At 38.4% G+C, this 21,707-nt stretch overlaps 1 protein-coding gene across 2 annotated transcripts in view; it reads right to left on the bottom strand.

The window, feature by feature from the left end:
* Positions 1-20,706, bottom strand: part of SAXO6 (stabilizer of axonemal microtubules 6) — a 33,620-nt gene extending 12,914 nt beyond the window's left edge. Inside the window, exons 1-10 of one of the 2 annotated variants that reach the window (XM_089524160.1) lie at positions 20,570-20,706; positions 18,093-18,210; positions 16,680-17,041; positions 15,119-15,253; positions 14,365-14,544; positions 9,150-9,271; positions 7,747-7,846; positions 2,513-2,551; positions 1,971-2,146; positions 350-652 (exon numbers count right to left, since the gene is read on the bottom strand). In XM_089524160.1, coding sequence (XP_089380286.1) covers positions 350-652; positions 1,971-2,146; positions 2,513-2,551; positions 7,747-7,846; positions 9,150-9,271; positions 14,365-14,544; positions 15,119-15,253; positions 16,680-17,041; positions 18,093-18,210; positions 20,570-20,587 — 1,553 coding nt within the window. In that variant the 5' untranslated portion in view covers positions 20,588-20,706. Of the gene's footprint in view, positions 1-349; positions 653-1,970; positions 2,147-2,512; positions 2,552-7,746; positions 7,847-9,149; positions 9,272-14,364; positions 14,545-15,118; positions 15,254-16,679; positions 17,042-18,092; positions 18,211-19,334; positions 19,407-20,569 lie in introns of those variants that run through there. The other variant, XM_089524161.1, reaches the window with a different exon arrangement.
* Positions 20,707-21,707: the final 1,001 nt, after the last annotated feature.

The following is a 21,707-nucleotide window of genomic DNA, read 5'->3' as shown; positions in this document are numbered from 1 at the left end:
TTCCCTCCACCCACCTCTGGCATGCTTTGCTTGACTAAGATCTTACTATTTTTTCAGCAAGCCACTGTTCATGACTGCATCCAAATCAAGAACTGTAGTTTACATATGCCTTGTGAACCAGGCTTGGAAACTAGAGTAAAATGGCAGTTTCTGAATGAATAGCTCTGTCTGAAATTTCTCTTGTGGCTAATTAGTAATATACGAATTCTAGTTCAATTACTCATGCCAATTGATTATATTTCTCCATTATGCCATGAAACTAGTATTGCCCTACTTAACAGACACTGTACATAATCATCATAACTTAATGACAGCATGGATTTCAAAAGAAATACTTTTAAATATTTACTCCTGCTGATCGTCTCTAGTGGTATTTTTACCACTTTCTTCTGGTTGTTTAACTTCTTCTGATTCCTGCCTTTTTCCTTTTTCTTCTTCTTCTTCTACTTCTGCTGCTGCTTCTCCTAACACCGGTATCTGATGTTCCAGTTGTTCATCATTGCCTGGTTCATCCCAAACTAGACGACGCTTGACTGGAACAGTTGTAGCTTCTGACATGCCTAATTTCCCAGTGTTGTTCTCCTGGAACTCTTCTGACAACTCAGATTGTGGCAAGAATTTAGGGCCTGGAGGAAGCTTTTTCTCAGGGACCCTTTATAAAGAAGAAGCAAACAGTGCATTAAGTCCCATTATTTTGTCTATATATCCAAAAGCTTAGTGATACAAGTCTGTCAAATGCATAGTGGCATTTATGTCAAATCAAATCTGATAGAATTACATTTGAAACATACATATTCAAAATTCTACTTGCAGACAGTTAGTCATTCAAACTGCTATGTTGTTTTGTGCCTTCAAATCATTTCCAACTTTTGGTGACCCTAAGACGAACCTATCATAGGGTTTTCTTTGCAAGATTTGTTCAGAGGAGCTTTGCCATTGCCTTCTCCTAAGGCTGAGAACATGCACTTTGCCCAAGGTCACGCAGTGGGTTTCATGGCCAAGCAGGGATTTGAACCCTAGTCTCCCAGGGTCCCAGTCCAACACTCAAACCAATACACCATGCTGGCATATATTACAGTCTATGTGACCAACAGCCAATGAACTATACAGTTACTTTTGTGTGTCTATGAAGGATAAGGGCTTGAAAAACATAATCTGCAGCATGACAACTTTTATGAAATTTTCAAAAGATATTTGCAAAATGGCATAGATTTGTTCTGATTTAAGAAAAAATGGCAGAAGGTCCACTGGACATGCTTTAGATGAAATCTTTTGGTGCATCTATCATAAATCTGTGGATTGTCTCCTCTACGTATCTACCATGGCACCGAACTACAGACAATATCCAATCCATAAAACTGCAGGAGAAAGCTGCATAAAGCTAAACCTACCTACAGTACCTAGCATACAAGCTTAGATACCTGAGGGTTTATACAGGAATATTCCACTGCTGAATATATATTTTCCTCTTACTCCATATTTTTTGATGTAGCAAATATAGTACAGATGCCTGCAAAAACCTATCGCCAGAGATGAGCACCCAGCCCCACTAAATGCTACAGGCACAATTCTGCCACAGGTTCTACTGACTGTAGCACCAAACAGTCAAGCATTACAGTGAATTGTTAATCACTTCATTCTGCAAGAAATCCCATCAAATTTGATTTCCATTACTGAAACTACTCTTAGCAATTTTTAATGCACAGAAATAGTCTCTCGTATTATGGTGATCCTTGTTTCACTAATTATGTTATGGAGGTGGGGGGGGAAGAGAATTTCATGTCAAAGCTGACTTTTTGAGCATAGGTTTTTTTGTTTTTGTTTTTGTTTTTGGAATTTAGTGGAAGTCAAGACTGCAATGGGATGATTTGGGGCCTTAACTGCAAATCAAGCAAAACTAGCACAATAAATGTTTCCCTTCTAGAACCACCATATTCAAACTTTTCTTCTTTCACACAAGAATCCCTTACCCTGCAAGATCTAGGGCTCTGACATTGTTGCTAATGGATTCTTCTGCACTGGAATCTGAGGATAAATCCCAAAGCCTATTGTTCTCTGACAGAATCTGATTCAAATGATCTCTGGAGAAATGAGTTCCTCGTATTCTTTGCCTGTAAGCCTCTGCCTTCTCTCGAAGTTCTTTCACCTAAGTATGATTTCACAAGATAGTGAGTTTTCTTGCCTTTTCATTGATAATATTTATGCAATATTGATGAGTCAGCAGACACAATTAAAAGCACAGAGCAATGTGTCACAGACAATGAATACATGACTAGACACAACACCAATAATATTAAGGAACAGGGAAAGCAAGTACAAGTAACAGTTTCTTACTATTTTTAAGCAAGCATGCATTTCAAACACTCAAGACAAAGCATAGTTGTCAATAAATTATTCAGCAAGCACAAAAAACACATTAGCTATGCATCTGCTTAGTACTACATTGCATTTCTTTTGAAGGATCATGAATTCTGAAATGGGTTGAAGCATGAAGAACTGAGATGCAACCAACCTCCATATACCACATGGTATTTAGAGTGTTTTGAGACTCCTGAGGAGAGGAACACAGAAATGAACAATATTTACTTACTTAGTAATAAAAGTTACCGAACTTGATTAAATCAGAGCAGAAAATAATCAAATTCATTCTGCTGGGGTTATAGTGTTATTCTGCCTCTTAGAGTTCACACTAAAAAAATTAATTTCCTTTAGGCGTTTTTCTCACTTTCCTTAATCAATAGTCCTACTTGGATCCATTCGTGAAAATAACCATTTTGACATTCTCAAGATTAAGCTCTTCCATGTATATTCTGTGTACAGCTTGTGAATATTAAAACAACTGATTCTAAGTCTTTATAGGATTATAATAATTTTCATAGAACTAGCCTCTGTACGATTGAAGGTGTTTAAATTGTTAACAAACAATTTAAAATTATTTAAAAATTAAATAAATTATTAAGCATGTTTCCTTTCTAAAGAGATAGAGGCATAACAGATTTTATTTACAGCGAATGCAGTATTTTGGTATTATAAACTATTTCACAAAGTCTACAAATTTTGAATCCTAATCCAAACTGCACAGATGTATTCATCGACCCAAACAAGGTTTAAAATAGGATGCTAAAATACTATTTTTCTATATTTCATTGAATAAGATTATCTGTATCTGATTGCAGCACAATCTTCTGCTTTTTATTGAATAGCAAAGACATAGAAAAGGTACTATGCACTAAATAGTTGCACACAGAAAGAATTATGACTTAAGCACTTGAAGACATTGCGGCAATTATCTGTAATGAAGCAGGATGTCAATACCCCTACCCCCATCCACAGCCTACAGCATGTATGCTAGGGCTCAAACATGCAGGCAGAACTGAGTGCAAGTCGAGGTGTCCTTATTCTCTTCACTTGCAGGAAATTATTGTGCAGACAGCACTTGTTTTTGCTGAATTCATTGACAAAATCATTGAAAGATATAGAACACATACCACATAACTGACTGGCATAACTAATGAAAGCAAGCCAACCTTTTTTTTTACTCTTACTCTTCTTTCAGACTCTCATTAGGCCTAAACTATTGAGGAATTTGTAATCATACAGATCTTAAATGAACTGCAAAGTTAACAGCTTGCATTATGGACAGTGACTGTCTCTCAGATAGTTGTGGTACTTTTTCAAGTCTCATGTGCTTGGATGCAAGCAAACACAGATAGATAGACAGACAGACATATATGCAAGAGAAAGATTTAAATAAATGACTCGCCCCAAGATCTGCAGCCAAACAGTTAACTAGGACATAGAATTCCCTTCTTACAACAGTTCCAGTGTCTGCTGACCTGTTTCCAAACATAATTCAAAGAGCTGGTTATGACATCTAAACCTCCATATGGCTCAGGTCTAGGCTACCTGTAGGACCATATCTCTCATAAGATCTAAGATCTTCATCTTGATCATTGTCCCACAACCTTCCCATGCACATTTCGTGGGAACACAAAAGAGGGCTTTCTCAGTGGCTGTTCCTAAGCTTTGGTACTCCCTCCATAGGGGAGCTAGGTTGGCTCCCTTCATTTCCAGTCAGATTTAGGACTTTTTAAATGGTTTTGTGTTTTAATAGCACAAAGTTTTATCGGTTTTAATCTCATGACTTTTAAGGTTTAAAATAGTTTTAATTCTGTGGCTTGTTTAATTGCATTTTAACAATAACTTTTTCTGCTTTTCTTAGGTTTTGTAAATGTTTAATTGTATTTGTTTAAGTTTTTATAATCCATCTTGAGTCCTGGTATAGGGAAAAAGTCAGGATATAAATGGACAGAATGAAGTTTTTTCACTTATCAAACAACTTGCAAACATGACACCAAATTAGGAGGAGTAGCTAATACCCAAGAGGAGTGGATCAAAATTCAAAATGACCTTGATAAAGAAGAAAGCTGGGCCAAAACTAACAAAATGAAATTTAACAGGGAGAAATGTAAGGTTCTGCATTTAGGCAAAAAAAGTGAAATGCATAGATATAGGATGGGGGGCACCTGGCTTAACAAGACTACATGTGAATGGGATCTAGGAGTCTTAGTAGACCACAAGTCGAACATGGGTCAACAGTGTGATGCAGCAGCTTAAAAAGCCAATGCGACTCTAGGCTGCATCAATAAAAGTATAGTGTCTAGATTAAGGGAAGTAATGGTGCACTCTATTCTGCTTTGACCAGGCCTCACCTGGAATACTGTGCCCAGTTCTGGGCACCACAATTCAAAAAGGATGTTGACAAACTGGAGCGTGTCCAGAGGAGGGTGACCAAATTGGTAAATGGTCTGGAAACCATGCCTTATGAGGAGAGATTTAGGGAGCTGGGTATGCTTAGCCTGGACAAGAGAAGGTTAAGAAGTGATATGAGAGCCCTGGTTAAGTATCTGAAGGAGTGTCATACTGAGGATGGAGCAAGTTTGTTTTTGGCTGCTCCAGAGAATAGGACCAGAACAATGAATACAAGCTGCAGGAAAAGAGATTCCACCTCAACATAAGGAGGAACTTCCTAACAGTAAGAACTGTTTGACAGTGGAACATGCTCCCTCAGAGAGTGGTGGAGTCTCCTTCTTTGGAGGTCTTTAAACAGAGGCTGGATGGCCATCTGTCAGGAGTGCTTTGATCCTGTGTTCCTGAAAAGCAGGGAGTTGGACTGGATGGCCTTTGGGGTCTCTTCCAAATCTATAATTCTGTTCTATTCTATTCTATTCTGTATTCTTGATTAATTCTTGATTAATTAGCTCTACAAACTTTACATGGTGACAAAATTCTGCTCTTAAAGATGTATGTGACCCTATAAAGACAACTGCATTAGAAAAGCACATACCCATATATTAATACAATAAGGTACAGCATAGAACACAGTCCACTAGATACTTTATTTAAAACAAAGATTTCAAAAAATGCACTTTTAAGCCCATGTCCTATTATTTTTCTACATTGAAATTAAAGCTGAAAAGCCAAATACTGACAGAATATAGATATGATAGGAACAACTGCATACCACAGGAGGAAACGAATACCGAGAATGCCTCTGATGAATTATGGACAGACACAAAGAACCCCAAATGAAAAAGGAAGCAGCATTTATTCCAAAATGACACTGGCCCAAGAAAGTCCAACTGTGTTTATAAACTGACTGATATGAACTTTTCAGAAGTCGAATGTAATGCATTATATAGTATATAAAAATACATTTTTGGTATAATTGCTTTCAAACTACCACTGTACAGTACTATAACCATAGATTTCAACATATTCACTCTTTTGAGATAAGACTCTTTGGGGTAGAAGCTAAGCCACCTTGGTGTTAAGTATTAGGGGAACAAGAGTGCCACTGAGGAATTATTGTTGCCTTTTCTGAGTTTCAGTTTTACTTGGTGTTCAGAGAAAGGGAAAAAAAGAGACAAGCATTTAGCTTTCTTCTCCCCACCCCCCCCACCCCCACTTATTTTAAAATTACTACCCTACAGACAAAATGTCCACATATAAAAGATGCAGAGGAAATGAAACTAGATACAGTTTTTCCTTCTCATTGACAGTAAATGTATGTTCACATCATAGCAAAAACAAAGAAGAAAATTTCAAAGGGGACAGAAGCAGCTTTAGATAGACCCTTCTCTGCAACTACTGTACTTTATACTATGTGGTGGAACCATCTTTAAAATACAATAACTGTCTTCAGCTTAGTTTTCAGTCATAATGATTCTATAGAAATTGAAATGTACCATGAGGTTCTGGCATGAATAAAAATCAATCTGGAGAACATCAACAGAAACTGAGTGAGAAAGCAACCATTTTGGAAATCATCTGCAGTAAAGAGGTATTACAGTGTTAAAGTATGTCTTTCCACACCAGTTTCCTGTGGTATCATATTATAAAGTTTCCTACCACAAATGCTACATGGTGCATTTGGTACATCTGCAAAGGACTGAGAGTTACTGTAGTTTACTGAGAGTTCACACTGCAGAAAATCCATTGTCCCTTAGTCAAACGGCATGCAAGAAAGCTCAACTCACACAGTAAAGGAGACTTTAAAGAAATCTAAGTTGAACAACTCATATCCACATCTAAACCTGTATAAAAGGACTTACAGGAAATGCAAAGTTACCTGCACAACATGTAAAGGGGTGATGGTTAAAAACAGACTGCCTATTTCACCACCATTGATAAAACTTCAACTGGTAAGAAAAGACATTCAAAAAATTAGAAATTGGGATGAGAAAAAAACAGGACAATTATTATCTTCTTTCTATAGGGGAGACCCATTTACTACTCATCAATACCCTGTGCAGAAACCTGCAGAAGTGGCTCCAAGATGATACAGTTGATTATTTTTAATTGTTAACTTTTATTGAAGATTCTCCCCCCCCCCCCTCCGCCCCCAATACAGGAATAACAGAAGAGATGTGCTAGGTATTAAAAGTCTTTAGCCAATGGTGGATCAGATAAAAAAGAATTTCAAGAGAGAACAAATGAAACTGTTGTAGCCAGTAAGATTTCATAGATGATTCTGGACACTGATACAACGTCAAACTTTAAGAGGGATATGAACAAATATGGCACACTACTTTTTCTAAGAAAGAAGGTGGGGAGAGAAAGGTAAAAAATGTTTAGGTACCTATGTATGTCATGTGTAGATATATGAAGAGCAGGTATGTAAACAATATTCAAATTTCCTTTTTTCAAGAACATTGAGATACTCTATCAAAAAAATGTAAATCTTTGTGAGAGTTTTACCCCTGTGGAATTTGGGCATATGGAAGAAAGGCACTTTAGTGGGCTGCATCAACACTGCAGAAATAATGCAGTTTGACACCACTTTAACTACCATGACTCAATACTATGAAATTTTGGATTTTGTAGTTTTGTGAGATATTTATTCTTCTCTGTCAGAGAGCTCTGGCACCACAACAAACTACAGATCCCAGAATTCCATAACATTGAGCCATGGCAGTTAAAGCGGTGTCAAACTGCATTATTTCTGCAGTGTGGATGCAGCCTTTGTTTCATACTTCAGCTTCTGTGTATCATCTTTAAAAGTATGAAGAAGCAAATATTAAAACAGTTACACCCTGAGCCACCTTTGTCCATGTGGCTCTTGAAAGTACAATTCCAAAAAAGAAAGAAAGAAAGAAAGAAAGAAAGAAAGAAAGAAAGAAAGAAATAACACAACTTTAGAATCTATAAATGAATATTGCTGGAAATATTTAAAGACATACTCACCTGATCAGGTATATTTCCCCTGATACGCAACCAAACTCCATCTTTGTACATGTACTGAGCTGGAGACAAGAAATTTGATCTGTATTCTGTGTTCATTTTCCTAGGAAAAAGATGGCCAGGGAGGGAAACAAATACTGTAATTATCCTGAAGACTTTAATAATGGTTACTGCTCACATACTAAATATTTTTTAAAGCTCATGTACGATGTAAATTCAGGCAAAATTGTAGAAAACAAACTTTATCTGAAGAACATATTCAGGGATAGTTGTGTTCGCCATGCAACAAAATAAAAAATCCACAAAACAGCAATATGGTTATAGACCAACCTAAACGCGTACAATACATCATGCAAGCTTTCGAAGCTCTACTGGCTTCTTTATCAAACAAAGATTGATGATGTTTAAAATCATACCAGAGAAGAAAATTGATGATGTCAGAGTCACAGGCCTACACTTTGTATCAGATGAACTGCTGTAGTTCAGTTTTCTGGAGGGATTTCAATGCAGGCAGAGGCCACTCCCCTTCTTGGCCATACGGGGACTGAGACAAAGGATGGTAATATTTAAATTCCATTAGCAGCAATAAAGTAATTTTACTTTTCATCTGTTGCCTCACGAAGAAACCAGAAGAGGTTTAAAAATGTGCATGATGTATTTCATGCATTTCAGTTGGCTATTAAAGATATCGCTCTTTTGTAGATTTTGTTGTACATATCCGAAGAGAAAAATTACCTATGGACAGGAATAATGTCTCTTTTAAAAACACTATGGACCTCAACTCCACCAAGCTGGGTTTGACTTCAAGCAACAGAACAAACAAGCACTCAGCACATTCTAAGACCTACTCATCTGTACTAGACTACCTTATGAATTCCAAGCCTGTCATAATCAACCAGAAACCTCTTTTGTGTATCTACATAACTCCCATTTGTTATTAGATCAGTTTATGTATCAAAAGAGTGTACTGCACAGCAGTCACACTACAGTAAACCTTACTTACTCAAGGTTTGGGGATAAATCACTTCCCCTTGTAACAAAGTGGATTAATGAAACTAGTGAATTTATTTTATATCTCAATGAACTATCTCAATTAATAAGATGGTGTACTGCCACTGCAAAGGGGTCAAGTTTTCAATCAGAAGGTCTTGGTTCAGATCTCATGAACTTCAGGCAAGTCACAATCCAGAGTGTCAGGTGAGCAAGCTATAGTGGGTGGTGAAATCCTTCCTGGAAAATGTTTCCAAAACCAGTTTAAACCCAAATAAATATAACTAGGGTAAGAATGAATTTCAGCAACGGACAAGTTTTATATGTGTGTGTGTGTGTGTGTGTGTGTGTGTATGCCATTTCAAAACAACATAATGGCTGAATACAATATATATTCTAAAGTATACTGTAATTACCTGAATCTTCTTTGTACGCAGAGAGGCTTATGTTTTTGTTTTTGTTGGTTTTGCTCTGTTTCTGGTTTGCTTTCTTTTGATAGCTTTTCTGTTGTCTTTAAAAATATTTCTGTTTTCTCATGCTGAAGGAAAAATAACAATAAGCCCTTATTAACCTTTTCAACAAAGAATTAACAAGCTCCATTTCAATTAGACCTCTATCTTCAATGTGAATAGCTATAAATGTAATAGCAATGAGAACTTCATTTTTCTGGACTTGCGGATAGGACTATGGCAGGTTAAACATCTCACACCAAAATGCTTATACATGCCTTACAAGGACAATGAATCTGCAAATTCTCTACTGTCTTAACCATCTTTAATTGTTTCATTTACATCTGAAGAGAGTTCTTCCTTCTGGTGGCAAAAATACAGCTTTGATGATTTCTCCTTTTTTTAAACAATGTCTGATAAAAAAGAAAAAGCCTTTTTACAAGATTCAAGTTAAAAAAGAAACAGTGAAAACTTAACAAGATTTGTCTTAAGAAAATGCAGTCAAAAGATATGAAACTTCTTATTTTGTTATCGTTATTTGTTACATTGTTATTTGTACAGTACAGTACAGTTCTTTATTTCAGTCGTTGACCAGTATAAGAGTAAAATAATTGGAATTTGTAATAAGAATACTGACTGTAATTCTCTAAAGAGTTTGGCCCTACATGGAGAAGTGTGAAAAAATGGATTATTTGGCTTCCTTCAAAAGAAAATAAGGCTGAGATAATGTGAGACTGTAAAGTGCCAGAAACTTGCCTTTTGGTTTTAATCCTATAACTGCCAGACCTACAAATGATAAAGCTTTTCTTCAGAAACTTTCCAGATGTTGCTGGAAGAAATGAAACTGATAAAGAGATGAATTTAAGTATTTGAAACAGGGAGTTAAGATTTGAAAGCTGAGTTTAACAAAACTAAGGAAGCAATGAAGCAATTGACTGAGGATGTAAAACAAATGGGTGACTAAGTGGAAAATTTGGATGCACATAAAGAAAAAGAAGAAAATAAGCTCTGGCCAATCCAATTGTGGGAAGCAAAGGCATGGAAACAAAAAAAGAAGACCAGCTTAAGAGACAAGTTGAATCTGGGAACTATGCTGGGATGAGCATGGATATTATGTTGTTTAAGACAATTATGCTGGGATAAGTAATAGAATAGAGATAGAGCTGGCCTGGGCCAGAATGAGTTTGTGTTGATGGAGAGAAATCCTGGGAGGGAAGGGAAGGGAATGTTTGGTTTAAACTGGGGTCGCTATTCCAGACAACATCTGTAATGAGATTTGAGGTTTCATTTAAGCAATGGCAGTGAGAAACCCTCAGATTTGTTAAGACCTGTGGGGAAAAAACCTAAGAGTTATATATAAAAGGAAGATTAAATTAAAGAGTAAGGGTTAAAACAGATAAATAGTTCTGGTTATAACATACTAGTGGCTTAATGGGAAAACGTGTGTTTAAAGAGACTGTGATTTGAATTATTTTTTGGTTAAAAAAAGTATTTATAAAATGAATCTCTAAAATGAGTTGTAGTTGTTATAAAATATTCCAAATTAACACATGGATAGAATTTAAGAGTAAGGGTTAAAATGGGGAAATAATTTTGGTTAGACTGAATTGGTGGATTAAACTGGGGGTTTAAAGAGACTGAAATTTGGATTATGTTATAATTTTAAAGTTTATGCATAAAATGAATATTTATAAAATGATGTATACTGTATGTACTCATTTATAAGTCTAGAAATTTAGGTTTAAAAATGATGCAAAAAACCTGAGTTGTCTTATCCACAGGTCATGTAAATACTGTATCTTAATTCTTATTTAAAAGAAGGAACTATCCCCTGGTGAAAGGCAAGAGTATAATCTGTCCTGGAAGTACCCTCTACAGTCCACTCTCATCCATCTGGCCTTAAGAGTGAGCACAAAGAGCTATGTCTGCTGGAATTTTGTAAGTTCTTTGACATTGTTTTGCTTTGCTTCAGATCCTTTGCTATATGCCCCTAAGTTTTACCCTCGACTTATCTATGGGTCATATCAAAATCCATAATCCCCAAAACTTGTCCTCGACTTATACATGAGGTCAACTTAAAGTATACAGGGTCGTTGCTAGGGAATGCCCTAATGATAACATATGGATGAATAATAGAAACATATGTGATTAGAGATTTAGATTAGGTTAGAATTAAAATGATAGATTATATTGGAAAATTAATTACAATGTATAAAGGAACGGTACATGTTCCTGGGAAACAGTTGTACAGTCTTCTCTTGACATTCATGGCTTTGACACTCGTGGCTTCAGTCATTCGCAAGGTCAAGGCAGCAACGTACACACACACTCCTCCTCCGTCCTGGGCTTTTCCTTTTTGAAGGAAAAAATCCCAGGGGGGAGGGAGCAGCAAGGAAGGGTGAACACACCAACCCCGCTCCTTTCGAGGGCATCTTGGAAAGGGACTTGGGGGATCAGCATGGCAGCAGCCAGAGGAAGGGAGAGTGAGTCCCCCGGCCTCCTTCCGATGCCTGAGAAGGCTGGGGTCAGCTCTCTGAGGCATTGGCAGGTGGGGGAATCCACACGCATTTCTCTCCCCCCTTCTCCAATGCTTCAGAGGGTTTGCCTGAGCTGTCTGAAGCATCAGAGGAATGGTGAGAGCAGTGTGTACGAGTCCCGCCCCCCACTTCTTTCTGATGGCTCAGAAAGCTCAGGGAAGCTCTCTGAGGCACTGGAGGAAGGTAGAAAGAAGTGCACATACATGCTTCTCTCCAACCTCTCCCTGCTGCCTTGTAATTAACCCAGCTGAGCCAGTAACAGGGCAACAGGGAAAGGAAAAGAGGCATGTGTGCACACTCCTCTCCAACCTTTCCTTGCTACTCTGTAACTGGCCCAGTTGAACCAGTTACAAGGCAGGGGGAGGGACAAGCGTGTGCGCTCCTCTCCAACCCCTCCTCACCGCCTTGTAACTGGGGGGGGGGAAGTTAGTCACAATTTTTCCACATTTGTGGGGGTCCTTCACCCCTAACCCCTGTGAATGTGGGAGGAATACTGTATAAACATTTCATGTTTCTATAGATGTTTTATGAGTTTTAGATCTGACAGATATAGGGATTAAAACATTGACTGCAAATGAAATAATTTATGAACATTTCAATATCAAGATAATAAAAGTAAGGGCTGATAAATTAAAGAGAAATGGATATGATGTGTGATCTGACCCCTCAGTTATTATTTGTGGGGGGAAATATACTGGTGATTTGTGAATTTGATAATTAATGAGAATAGTTTATTGGGAAAAGTGAATTGCTATAGACATAGTGTGAGCAGTTATGAATAATTGTTGGCATTTATAACGTCCATAAGGAGGTTTGAAAGTCTTCCTCCGCCCCTGCCCCGCTTCTTCCCTTTCCTAACTTTTTCTTTCTTTGTTTTCTATTTCTTTTCTTTATCTCTTAGATTTTATTGTACTTATAAAATGCATAATAAAAAACTATATAATTTTTTTCTAGAAAATCTTGAATTTTTTCTTTAAAATTCTGTTATCTTTAAGAGATCTGGTTTAGTACGTTTGACTTGTGGCTACATCTACACTACAGAAATAATGCAGTTTGACACAGCTTTAACTGCCATTGCTCAATGCTACAGAATCCTGGGATTTGTACTTTGTTGTGACATCAGAGTGCTCTGTGAGAGAAGGCTAAATCTCTCACAAAACTACCTGAGTTCAATAGCACTGAGCCAGGGCAGTTAAAGCAGGGTCAAACTGCATTATTTCTGCAGTACAGAAGCAGCTTTATGTTTAGCAAATGAGATTTTCAAAATAAACTCTATTAAATTCTATATGGTGTATATATATCTTAGACTTTTTTTTAATATCCAGAAGCATTTGGACTAAAATATCTGATTAAGAGAATGGTTTAGTAAAGCACAGCCATGCTGTGAGCATACAGTCATTATTTGCCCAGATAAGGAACACAGGAAGCAAGAAGAGATCATCATGGAGTGCCACTTCTGCCACTAGAGGCACTTTGATAGAGCTATGGAAAGCTCTGCAGATATATATATGTTCCACTAGCAGGGTACACCTGATGGTAAAGGTTCAAGAAGGCCATGCCAGGTATTTTTCTGGAATGGTAAGGATGCACAGGATTATAAGCCACTTTGTTTACTTAACATTTGTGCCACAGGAAAAATATTTGCACCTTTACTGTGTATACTTCAAATGGCAACAATGCTAGTTAAAAGCACTTATATTCCAGGTTGTAATATGACAAAATGTGAAAAAGTCAAAAGGTGTGTGTGAAAATTTCTGCAGGTTCTGCATTGTAGTTCCTCTGCCAGAGGTTCTTTCTCTTTCTCTCTCTCCCTTTACACACACACAGATACATACACACATACAACAGGATTGCTCTGGTCTTGTATAAAGTTAAGTTTGTAATCAACTGTACATTATTATGTATATATACTTATATAAACTCAAGATGTTATACAGGTAGAGCAATCTGTGTGTGTGTGTTTGTGTGTACATTATCTAGACAGATATATACACACACACAAAACTCAGTGTATGTGTATACATATAAATTTTTAAGTTCACAATCAACTGTTTATTACTATGCCTATATACAGTAGGCCCCTCTTATCCACAGTTCTGTACCAGACCCCCCACCCCCTGCGGATGGCAAAAACTTAAGTGACACAGTTTTTAACAGCAGCGCACAAGCACGTGGCCACTTTGCCCGGACCGCATGCACACGTGCCTGTTAACAAAATCTTAAATCCGCTGATAATAAGCCCACAATTGGGGCAGGCATGGTGTATTTATATAAGCCAGCATGATGGATGATTTGGACTAGGTTTGAAGCCCTGTTCAGTCATGGAAACCCACAGGGCAAATCTCTCAACCTCATATGAAAGTCAAACTGATCCTGAAAATCTGTTCTGGGAACTCCTCTGGACCTGGTCTTTGAGTGGCACCAAGGATTGAAGGTAGTGTAAGAAGAGAAGTTCTAACATGCTGGTGATGCTGAATGTATACCTCTTTTTAAAAAAGATAGTCTCTTCTCCCCATATCTCACTGTCAGCCAAATGAAAATCTAAGGAAACTCAGTTTGAGAATATGAGTTTAGAAGTTTTATATATATAAATTATTAAGTGACAAAGTAAACAAATCTTTAAGTTAGGTGTAGCAAAATAATACCTTTTCCCTAGGAGCAGTTTCTAAAGGATCAGATCCAGGATGTTCTCTCTCTTCCAAAGAGTACTGGTGTTTCGGTTCTTTTGCAGGTGGTGAAGCTTTGAAACTCCTTTCATATTCAGTCTCAGGAATAATCAAAGGAGATTTAAATGGAGGAATGGAAGGACTTGAACTGTAAATAAGCTTAACATTCAAAAAATGTATATATTAATATAATGTTTTTAAAGCTAAATTAAGTTTCCCACGGAAATCAGTGGGACTTAATGCTTACGTTTGCTACACAATGCCACATTATACTGAGGAGTGTCTGCTACTAATTTATTTACTGCACTTATATCCCACCTTTCTCCCAAAATAAGATGCTAAAATATATTACAGATATTATGGGACTTCTGTAATGGAGTAAACACGAACCATATCCTCACAATTGTTAATTTTACCTCTCCAGATTACTTATTCGACATATTTTTCATTTGAGAAACAACTAGTTAACATTTTGTTCACCGCAGCTTAATGTATCATTTGGCACTCCCACATCCAGTTACCTGGTATTAAGTCCCACTGAGTACAGTGAAACTTCCTAGAAAAGTTACATAGGATTGCAGTTGTACGTATATCCATATTATTTCATATACACTTAATTCCTATCCAAACTTACTCAGATAAAAGGCCCACTAAACTCAGGTTTACTTTTACACAAACGTGTACAGGTCAAGCTATTCGTTAAAGAAATTATTTTAAATCCTTTGAAGGTTACCTGATCTGCTGCAAGAACTGGAGACAGCTTTTGAGGAGTTTTCCAAACAAACTGCCGCTGATACTCAGAACTTCTAGGGAAGCTACTTGACTGTGGAATATTCATACCTGCTTTCCTCTGCAGAGCTCTGTTAAACTATCAACAGATATTAATAAATTCAAGAATCTGCTCCATCTTCTCATATGCCAGTGACTTATTAGTAGATCAGTTGTTTAATACTAGTCAGGATATTTATTTGTAGCCTATTGATAAGGGCAAAGTATACAGTTGCATTCGATAAGCTCCTATGTAATGTATATGTTTGCCAGCTAAATCCTACTCCCTTAGTATCAATGATAAAATTATTGCTGATTTAAAATGAGAATAAGGGTTTGAAACAAAAATAAAGTTTGCTCAATATGACCATGAAACAATAAATCTGAAGATCTGCAAGTAACTATTTATCTCAAATCAATGTGCAAACCTTTGCCTCCCTTACATTTGTCTCCACCAATATAAGTTTCCTTTCTCCTAGTTTTAAGCTACAATCCCATCTGTATCAGTAAACTTGACATTAAGTCCTATTGAACTGTTTAACGTCCGAGTATTTTTGTATTAGGTCACACTCTTATTACAGTGGTCCTTCCACATTCGCTGGGGTTAGGGATAAAGAACCCCCGTGAATGTGGAAAAACTGCAAATAAAAAAAAACACTATTGTTTTTACCTAAGAGAATACCTCTCTAGGAATCTCCAGTTCCTCGTGCAACTCTGTGGTCAACATCTGCCAGAGGTTGATCACAGAATCATGATGGAAAACCTTTAAAAGCCCAGAAAAATGTTTTCTGTAGGAACTTCTAAGTCAACTTCTAGAAGAGTTGCAATGGAGGACCTAGAGATTCCTAGAGAAAACATATTAATCAAAACCGCAAATAATCAAATCCACAAAAGTCAAAGCTGCCAATGTGGAGGGCCAACTTTATTTCCCTCTTTGGTCTTCTCCTACAATTTCATCTAGACCACTCGCTTGTCCACTTCTCTTTCCATCAATATCTCTATCCACTGCTTTCCTATTCTTTATGTCAGTTTTACTCAAAGTGGTGGTCTATAGACTATTACCAATCCACGAGCATTAGCTGACAGTCCAGGCAGGTTTCCAGAAAAGAAAGTTGTGGTCAATGGATACAAACATGGTGCCAGTCCCTGAGCCGTTGAGGGAAAACCCTTACTAGTTCTCCACATTGGGTAGCTTAAGCACAGCTTTAAACCATTCTTCCCCAGGATCTTTTGCTTGCCTTGTCTTATTAGGAAGCACCCAGCTCGGTCAATGGTAGCCCAAATTCCCCTGCTTCCTCCACCCCACTGCAGCAGTAAGACCAAATCACTGCCATGCCCTTCAAAACCAAAGTCCCTTAATGCATTAAAAAAGTTTTTTAATTGCACATTAGAAAATAGTTTAATTATTATTAGAATATCAGTTTTACTTGCACCATCAAAACAGAAAATATTATTATTATTATTATTATTATTATTATTATTATTATTATTATTATTATTTAGGAAACATTTTAGGAATTCCTTACCCCACTGCTTATTTTCTCTAAGTCTTTTTGGGCAGATGTTAATATTCTCTTTTCTTCCAGTGGAGGTACGGGAGATGCCTTCTTGCTTTTTGGAAGAGCTACTGTTAATTCAGATCTAGAACCTGAAGAATTGAAATGTGTTTTTTCTGGAAGTCTGGGTGCATCAGGTGTTTTAATTTTTTCCTGATTTGTATCATCTCTGCTTTCACTGGCATGTATCTCCAATGGCCGGTGTATTTCAGGTTCTGATGATGTATCTTTTTCTGACTCATTTTCCCCATTCCATTCAAAGGATTTTGAAACCTGTGTATTCTGATAAGGTACTTTTCTTTTGGAAATAAACTTTGGTTCTCTTGAGATTCCTGTAAAATAGGGAATTTCAAATCAGCATTCCCTAAAATTTTGTATTGGTCTCTGACTCTCAGGGCTTTCTGTTCTTTCCCTACAGCAGTTAAGTACAGGTCAAAAACAGAAAGTGCAAAAGACATTTATATAATAAATTCATATCTTATTTAGGAAACACTGCTAAGAATACTTACTAAATATTTTAAAACACTGTCCACTTAAGACATGAGTTAAGGCTATCTCTTGTTGACTTAATATTCACAAAGCCAGAAAACTGGAGGCTAAGATTACAGTCTGCCCTCCTTATCTACAGATTCCTTATCCACAGATTCAATCATCCACAGCTTGATATTTTTTTAAAAAACCTTGATTTTACCATTTTATATAAGGGATACCCTTTTACTGTGCCATTATACTTAATGGGACTTGAGTATCCACGGATCCTGGAACCAAACTCCAGCAGATACCAAGGGCCCACTGTAAATGCTTTAACAGATATGCCACATTATCAATAATGATGTTGTGCAATGTTTCTTTCCAACCTATTCTCCACACTCTGTTACTTCTGCTTTATCTTTCAGGTTCGTATTGAAGCAATTTGTATTGAAGCAATTTGGAGTGCCTGAAACCAGCAAAGATGTCCCTCCTTGTTCTGTCCTTTATTTTCTTATGATGCATCTGAGCCTTATAGTATTGTCTGAAAAGTCCTCCTGTGAGCCGCCCCCTGTCTGTTTGTTTAGTGCACTTCTCTCTTCTAACACACTGGTTTGAGTGATGCTTTCAAGCCAATATAACACAATGGTTTGCAATCCTTAGTTTGCAGGGATATTTCGAACTGGAAGATAAATACCTCACTTAATAAAAAGATTTTTACCAAAACAATGTACAACATGAACAAACATATGCATATAAAAACATAAGACAATGTACACTATTTTCATATTGTTTGTAAGTCTGGATGTCTTCATATTAATAAATCCTGTATAAACACATAAAACATCAATAACTAATATAACTGTTTTCTAGAGCGGTACAGTGCCTGAGAAAGACATAAATAATTTGGCTTACCAAACTCATCTGACCGAAGTCCAGCCCATCGGCATTTTTGCTCACGCGGAGGACTGCAAGGGTTAGTAGACTGATCTGGTTTTCTCCATTTGAAATTCCTCTTGTACTCACTCAGTCCCTACAGCAAGACAAATATATGCAAGAGTAATTCATGACACATTTCAACACAATTCCCATAGAGTCTAACTTCACAACAACTCTAGATATTGTTAAATATTTCACTGAGATTTCAGAGCACATAGTTGACTCATTGTTATCAAAGGTACTTGAAAAAATGAACAGGAACAATAGTTTTTTAAATCCCTGGAGGTCTTTAAACAGAGTCTAGAGGGCCATTTGTTGGGGATGCTTTGACTGAGAGTTCCTGCATAGCAGGGGGGGTTGGACTGGATGGCCCTTGCGATCTCTTCCAACTCTACGATTCTATGATTCCATGAAAATAAAATCTTTTAAAGACACTACTAAAGTTGTGTGCCTTCAAGTCATTTCTGACTACATTTCTGGCTACCGTAAGGTGAAGTTATTGAGGGGTTTTCTTGACAGAATTTGTTCAGAGAGGGTTGTCCTTGCCTTTCTCTGAGGCAGAGAGCATGTAACTTGCCCAAAGTTACCCAGTAGATTTCCATGGCTGAGCGGGGATTCAAACCCTGGTCTCCTAGTGTCCTAGTCCAACATTCAAGCTACTACACCATGCTGACTCTCTATACTACTAAAGACACAATCATATTATGCTAGGGAATTCACGATTATCTTTAAACATGAACAGAAAACCATAGGTAGCTACAGGAATGGAGTTAGGGGCTACCAATCTGATCGGTCATGTGGGGGCTAGAGATGTGAAGGACCATGGAAAATTAGGAAAAAACATTTCTGTCCATGTTTTCCCTGAATCATGGTAAAATAAAATATTCTATAATTGATTGACTTCCTTTTTTCAATTTTTTCTTGTTTTTTCCCCACTTTTTCCCCTGGAAAAATGGGGGAGGAGTGGAAAGAAACAAGAAAAAAATTGAAAAAAGGGGGGAAATCAATTATGGAATATTTTATTTTACCGTGATTCAGGGAAAACAAGGACAAAAATGTTTTCCCCCTAATTTTCCCATGGCCCTACACTATAAACCTCACACAGGATTTCCACCATAATAAAGTGTCCACTACATCTGCTCCTTTTCTAGGAGGAAGGAAATATCCATATCCTCATTAATACGGATCAATTGATCATTTCCCTTTTATACTATTTACCAGTTGTTCTGACAAGCAAAGGGTGTTGTGAGAATCCTTTATTATCATGATTCCTCTGTTTGTAGAAGACCTGCAAAGTCTCTGGGCGTTCTTTTTACCAGGAACCAAATCAATCTATGGCAGGATACAAACCGCCGCTTTGCGGCAGTCTGCCGCCGCCGCCGGTTAGTCTGCGGGGGAGCCGGAGCCTCCACACGGCACAGCTCCCGCGCAGACTGAAAAAGAAGCTCCAAAATGGAGCTTCTTCTTGAGTCACGTTTGCGACGTAGCGAGGCGCCAGGGGCGCACTCGCTACGTCACAACGCCCGCGACGCGTACGGACGCTCAGCGTCCGATACGTCAAGATGGCGGCACCCATGTAGAAGGGGCGCTGCCATCTTGTACGTATTGAATACGTACTAGGGTTAGGGGGGTGCGGAAGCACCACCCCTTCCTAACCCTAGTACGTATCCTATACGTACTAAATGGCGGTATGTATCCCGCCTATATCAAAGGAGTTGGTTTTGTTCTCCCTGCAGATGTATCCTAAACCATTACTCTTTTGTTGTTTTGTACATAAAGGCCAACCTCTACATAAATGGGGGAAAGGAAAGCATGTTGTCGTGTGCGTGGCATATACTGGTTTCAGTGCTGGACTATGACTCTGGAAACCAGGGTTCGAATCCCGGCTTGGCCTTGGAACCCCACTGGGTGACCTTGGGCAAGTCACACTCTCTCAGCCTCAGAGCACGGTCATGGGGGCAAACCCCCTCTGAACAACTCTTGCCAAGAAAACCCCATGACTGGGTCACCTTAAGTAGGAAAAAAAGGCTTGAAGACACATAACAACAAGTTGTTGCATTTATGGTGTAATGCTCTGAGCACTGGACTGTGACTCTGGAGACCAGGGTTCCAATTCCCACTCAGCCTTGGGACCTGACCTTGGGCAATAAGTCACACTCTCTCAGCCTCAGAGGATGGCCATGGGGGCAAACCCAATCTGAACAACTCTTGCCAAGAAAACCCCATAAGCTCTCCTTAGAAAGGACCTGAAGGCACACAACAACCCTTTGTTACTCTCTTCCGTCTCTCAAGCTAGAACTCAGGTAAAGATTGAGTGACGTCACCTATCCAGAACAGAACCACCAACACCCCCGTGTGACTACAATGGATGCTCCCTGTGAAACTGAAGAGGCCAGAGCGGGCAGTACCAAGTTATACCCCGGGGGGGGGAAGAGAAGAATGGGCCTCCTCACCTTCCAGCGCACAGGCATGACTCTTCACCTGGCGAGAGACCTCTGAACGGTTACAGAAGGGGAGGGGGAAGGAAGAGGAGGAGGGAGACGCGACGTAGCTATAAACACTGTCTCCTTGACAAAACTGGCTGCTGCTAAGCCAGAGAGCTTGGGTGGCTCTGCGCCTGCGCGGGGAGCCACCCAATCAGAACCGGCGGATTACTTTGCCTTTATCTCCATCTCTTTCCTCTCAAACAAGGGAGGCAGCGGAGGGGGGAGGTCCGGCTATTCCACTCCTCTTCTTCCCCCCCTCCTCAAAGGACCCTCTGGCTCAGTGCTAGGGAATCATGGGAGTTGTAGTTCGTTGTGGCACGAAGAGAAGGCTAAAATCTCTTACAAAAACTACACCTCACACAGTTCCCCTAGCATTGAGCCAGGGGGCAGTTAAAACATTTTTGGACCAGTAAAAAGCCATTTTTAAATTTAAATTTTTAAACTGTACATTAGAAAAACAATAGTATTATTAGAATATCAGTTTGGAAATAAACTCAAACTGGATTATTTCTGCTGCGGTGTGTTTTGGACACTTGTGGCTGCGACAAAGTTGTGGTTGTGTGTGTGGCTTCAAGTCCTTTTCCCACCTAAAACAAACCTATCCTGGTTTTGTTTTGTTTGGCAGGTTTGAAGTTCAGAGGGGTTTTGCCATGGCCATCCTCTGAGGCTGAGAGAGTGTGACTTGCCCAACATCACCCAGAGAGTTTCCATGGCCCAGCTCTAATTCGAACCTTGGTCACCAAAGTATTTAGTCCAACACTCAAAGCGCTACTACACCACATTATCCACACTGCAGAGATTATCCAGTTTGACATTACTTTATCCGCCATGGCTCAATGCTATGGAAGTCTGGGAACTGTAGCTTTATGAGACATTTAACCTTCTCTCCCAAAAAGTATTGGTGTCACAACAAATCCCAGAATTTCATAGCATTTGGCAATGGTGGTTAAATTGGTGTTAAACTGGATTATTTCTACAGTGCGGATGCAGCCTTGGAGAGGTTTTTCTGCCTCTGCTAGGAATCGCGTTTCAGTTGTATGAACGCTGTAAAAAATAAATAAAGGAAAAGTTTATGTGTTTTTCCCCTCCTGTATGGATTGCTTCA

The sequence above is a fragment of the Sceloporus occidentalis genome, unplaced genomic scaffold (genome assembly GCF_023333645.1).
Source record: "Sceloporus occidentalis isolate IW3139 unplaced genomic scaffold, rSceOcc1.0.p SCAF_5, whole genome shotgun sequence".
Classification (NCBI taxonomy): Eukaryota; Metazoa; Chordata; class Lepidosauria; order Squamata; family Phrynosomatidae; genus Sceloporus; species Sceloporus occidentalis.
Note: the sequence above shows the minus strand (reverse complement) of the source record. Positions and strands in the feature narration are given on the sequence as shown.